At 45.8% G+C, this 4857-nt stretch overlaps 1 protein-coding gene across 2 annotated transcripts in view; it reads right to left on the bottom strand.

The window, feature by feature from the left end:
- The window catches only part of HDLBP (high density lipoprotein binding protein), a 20781-nt gene that overhangs the window by 11504 nt on the left and 4420 nt on the right, over positions 1-4857 (bottom strand). The window contains exons 5-11 of one of the 2 annotated variants that reach the window (XM_010140734.1): positions 4382-4588; positions 3707-3922; positions 2645-2851; positions 2331-2438; positions 1671-1775; positions 1186-1264; positions 267-406 (exon numbers count right to left, since the gene is read on the bottom strand). In XM_010140734.1, the coding sequence (XP_010139036.1) occupies positions 267-406; positions 1186-1264; positions 1671-1775; positions 2331-2438; positions 2645-2851; positions 3707-3922; positions 4382-4588 (1062 nt within the window). The remainder of the gene's footprint in view (positions 1-266; positions 407-1185; positions 1265-1670; positions 1776-2330; positions 2439-2644; positions 2852-3706; positions 3923-4381; positions 4589-4857) is intronic. The other variant, XM_010140735.1, reaches the window with a different exon arrangement.

Below are 4857 nucleotides of genomic sequence, written 5' to 3'. Positions count from 1 at the left end.
GACTGTTCAGCAGTAGAGACACATACTTTTATTTACCCGACAGTTTACTTGCCAGCACTATCCCTCTTCTCTCTTCTCGAGAAAATTCACTCTAGGTTGACAGAGAATGTATCCAAGGGAATAGAGTAATACCTCTTGGAAGAGGAACTTGCACTGCTGTGAGATCCAAGCGCTCAGTGGGCAAGGGGCACACACTTGCACCAGAAGGTTACGAGAGAGCATAGAGCCCAGACCCTATGCCCTCTCAAGTATCATATCCTGCTCACCATACGGGAAGCAAGTTCCAGCAGCTCTTTCTTGGCCTGTTGGACCCCCTGTGGGTCTCCTTCAATTCTGATCAGGTTGCTCTTCTCGTTGTCCGGGGGAATGCGTACAGACACCTTGTAGAGGTCCTTAATCCTGTTAACTTAAAGGCAAGGACTGTGGTAACTTAGAAGCAAGGCACCTTGGTAATCACTGCTTAGAAGGCGTCAGTGGGATGGGGTTGAAACAGGGGAAAATGCCTCTTCACCCTGGAGGTCAGCAAGAGCTCAACTGTGCCACAGAAGAACCTGTACAAGTAAATACTGAGGCACCTAGAGAGCCAGTTGTTCACTTGCCAGAGTTGAGGCATCCGTTTCTTCACCAAACAGCACCACGTTTAGATCAGAAGATGATCATTCATTTTGAAATCCAAATTCTTTTTTGGGGGAAGAAACTCAGCAAGAATACTTCCACCAGTTGGCAGATAAAATGTAATTCACATAGAGCAATTTAAAAAAAAACCCAAAGACTCAGACAGTTCTTCAACCAAAAAACAAACAAACAAAAAAAAAAAAATCCCTCCAGGACATAGTAAAGTAATCCCACCACTATTCAACCTTCCAAGACACTTTCACACACAAAGCCATCCCAAGAGCATCCAAGCACAGGGAGGATTAGAAAGATGTCCCACTTACTGTTAGCTCCATTCTTGCCAATAAGGTGCCGGTGGAATTTGTGGTCAACGTTGATTTCTGCATAATCCATCCGGTTGATCTACAAGGAATTGCCTCCAACAAAAAAAAAAACAAACAAAAAAAAAAAACCCCTCCAGGACATAGAAAAGTAACCCCACCACTATTCAACCTTCCAAGACACTTTCACACACAAAGCCATCCCAAGAGCATCCAAGCACAGGGAGGATTAGAAAGATGTCCCACTTACTGTTAGCTCCATTCTTGCCAATAAGGTGCCGGTGGAATTTGTGGTCAACGTTGATTTCTGCATAATCCATCCGGTTGATCTACAAGGAATTGTATAGGGCTAAGTAGGGTAGGCCATCACTACTCCTGACTTGTGTCATAAGTAACTGCCAACTGCCAGTATTGGCACTGATTCTCTGAGTGAATTGAGCATGAGCTGAGAATACCATGTTTGTGAAACATTTAAGAAGGAACTTATATGCCTCTCCAGATACAACTGAAAGAGAATTCTTCCTTCTCTGCATTAAAAGATTTAAGACTTGCTGCTCATTTTTTAAGAATGCTACGGGCGATCTTCATAACCAAGGGTTTCATCCATTTGCCACACAACTTGTCTTCTGCCAGCCAAGCACGCCAAGACATCACATGCATGTGATACACATCTCTGGTTTGTTGCCCCCACTTTCTCAATCTTCTTGTGTACTGGAACTAGTAACATCAACTCACCAGATCCTTGACCATGACCTCAATCTGTTCCTGAGCCACATTCACATCTTCTGTAGGTCCTTCCAATGTGATTTTATCCTCTCCTTCAGTGAATTCAATGTGAACCTTGAGACACAACAACAAACCCAGTAAATATTTTCCAAGCCAGTATTTTCCAATGCTGTTAGTTGGGCCTACAGCATCAATCTCTGTCATTAAGAGATGCTTTTCTTCCCACAAAGCACAAAAAAATTATTCCCACGGTTTCAGAAGTAGGTAACTTATGGTTTTCTGGCCATGTCACAGTGCCTAGAGCCCAAGGCTTTGGTGCTGTCCTGGAATCTGAAAGGGCTTTGGAGAAGTCTAGCCTTTTTCTAGACATCGTCTGAATTCACCAGGGAGAAGCCTCGTTGAAGTCAGTATTTTCAGGTATGCTACTACATCAGTTCTCAAAATAGTACCACAAAACTTCTTTTGAAGGCCTCAACCCATAAGAATAACACAGGATGGGCACTGCTTGCAATAGTAAAACAGAGGCTCCCCTCCCTTAACATTAAGATCTTTGTCATTTTTTCCCTAGTTTTACCCATGCTAGAATACATTTCTCTCTTCTACCAACAGTGATCTGGACCAGACCATATTCTGCATCAGAGGGTGCTAAGCTAACTAGCTCTTCCATACCTTTGGCATCTGCTGAGTTATTTTGGCCAGGTTTTGTCCTTTCTTTCCAATAATGAAACGATGAAGCCAAGAGGGGGCAGAGACCGAGGAGACAGTAAAACTGTTGGCCTGAAAAATAGAAAAACAGAGAAGTTCTTTGACAGACAGACTAGAAGAGGTCTTCACAAAAATTCAGTTCCAATTCCCATGCTGCACCATCAGCTTCTAAGCTGCACCTCTAACAGCCCAGAGACCACCCCCCTTACACCTGTCAGTGCTCACAGATGTATCTTTATGGGGACTTCAAAGAAGGCTTAGTCCATCTTGTCAAGTACCTTTGCATATACTTCAGTCAACGCTTGCCCAAGCTTTTCAGGCTCGCCTCGCAGAATCACCGTCTCCGAGCTACTGTCAGTGGGTGGGATCTCGACAGAGACTCCAGTTTTCTCCAAGATCTCTTGCAGGGAATTTCCCTTGGGGCCGATAACGTACTTGTGCTGGGACTTCTTCACCTCCACTGCAATGGTAGTAGTCTTCTTTTTCTGTAGGGGCAGAGGCACTGGGGCATCAATCACAAGAGGGCAGGGAAGGACAAGAATGAAAAGAAGAGGCACAAGACGCAATGAAGCTCTGCACCCAGGAAAGAGCAAAAGCAAAGGTGAGCCCAGTGGTTCTGCAGTACCTTAAACACCCATTGGTGCCCATCAGGCCCCTACCTACAGAAAACCTTGGGCTCGAAAATTCACAGGTGAAGTACAAAACTAGTATTCTGTGTCGAGCTCTGTGAGACACTACATGGAAGAGGCCACATGCACCACCTTGCACAACAGGGCTCAATGCCCATCTGTCCCCCAGGCAATACTGTAAAGCAACACCACATAGGCTACTAGCCTATAAACTGATTATCTCTGTAGAAATCGAGGCTGATAGAAATACAGACCTAACCATGAGGAAAAACAGCCCAACAACCCACAACAAGGATATCCACAGCAACATTGGCTGTAGAAAATAAACTGGAGTGAAATTCAGTCTTCAGCAACTTTTACTCATGTAGCAACTTTGATAATGACAGCTTGCCACCACTGTAGACTTGACGCTTCCTTGCTTCCGTACTAACACCACCTGTGTGAACTAGAGCCAGGGAAGCTCTTGGTGGTCTGCTGTATCCCATGACACAGAAAAGGGAGAAATCTGCCACCTCCCTGGTAGTATCACACCAAGTCCCATGTTGCTGTGTGAGGACATGGTAAGCTCCAGGGCCATGTACTACAAGGGCTGCTGAGCCAGAGCTGACACGAGAAGAATCCAACAGAGGGATGCACAAACGTAGAGCAAGAAGGGAAGGGAGACTAAGAGCAGGTGCAAGGAAGATGGGAAGCTTTATGGACCATTCATACCTTCTCCTCATAGATCTTCTTAACACGAGCCACAGCCTGGGCTAGCTGCTCCTTTTCCCCCGTGAAGACTATCTCTGTCTTGTTGACGCTGGGTGGAGGAATGTTGATGCGTGTCCCTGTGTCCTGCATGAGCTCGCTCACCAGCTTGTTGTAAGGGCCAGCAATAAAAGGGTGGTACACTTTCTCCACGTCCAGCCGCTCCACGGCACGCTTATCCTAGAAGAGCCCAGCACAGACCTTGGTGGGAACTGCCCTCCATATTACAGTCTCTACCATAAACACCTAAGTTCCCAGTGCTGTCTTGTTTGACAGTCTGGCCCAAACAGCTTTTTCAGTTTGCAGGCTTATAGATCTCCACCTCTTTCAAACTACAACTACTGCTGCTTTACAAAATTTACTTCTAATCTCCTGCCTTATCTCAGCAGGCACCTAATATGGTTTACTTCAAATATCAACAACACTTACCCGACTTCAGAGATGGACAAAATGGAGAACCAGAAGTTGCAGAATCTGGCAGTGCTGCTCAAACAGCCAGTGGCACAGTATACATCTCCATTCAGGCTAAACGCATTAGCTGCTGACTGTGGCCATGGTGGCTACAAATATCTAATATACCATGGAGAAGCAAAAGGCTGTACAGCACATGCTATGAGAGAGATCGCAGTACTGAAGTACCTGCTCAGCAGAAATAAGCAGGATCTCATGTCGGGCCTTCTCAATCCCTTCTTTAGTACCGGTAATCTTGATTTGGTTGCTGGGGTCATCCGGGCGGGGGATCTGGATTTTGGTTGCAGTTTTGAGTTCCAGATCCTGCAGCTTCTCGCCATTCTTTCCAATGACAAAACGGTGGTGCTCCTTGGGGATGGCAACTGTCGCCGAAGCCTGCAACACAAGAGCCAGCATGCGAACCCTTGCTTGCACTGGCAGATCCACAGAAACCGAGTCAGGGAAAGCAAGTTAGATGTACCTCAGTAGTACCACTGAGGGGCAAACACAGTGCCTACCCAGCACATTCTGTCCAAAGACTGATACTGTACCAGAACAGTTAATCTACAATGCCTGTATACCAGAAGCCTAAAACCCACCTTTCCCTCAAAACCATTCTGTTTGCATCATCATCATCATGGCTTTGCTTCTCGGACAAACCGCTG

This window comes from Buceros rhinoceros, unplaced genomic scaffold, assembly GCF_000710305.1.
Source record: "Buceros rhinoceros silvestris isolate BGI_N320 unplaced genomic scaffold, ASM71030v1 scaffold15337, whole genome shotgun sequence".
In the NCBI taxonomy this organism is placed as follows: domain Eukaryota; kingdom Metazoa; phylum Chordata; class Aves; order Bucerotiformes; family Bucerotidae; genus Buceros; species Buceros rhinoceros.
Note: the sequence above shows the minus strand (reverse complement) of the source record. Positions and strands in the feature narration are given on the sequence as shown.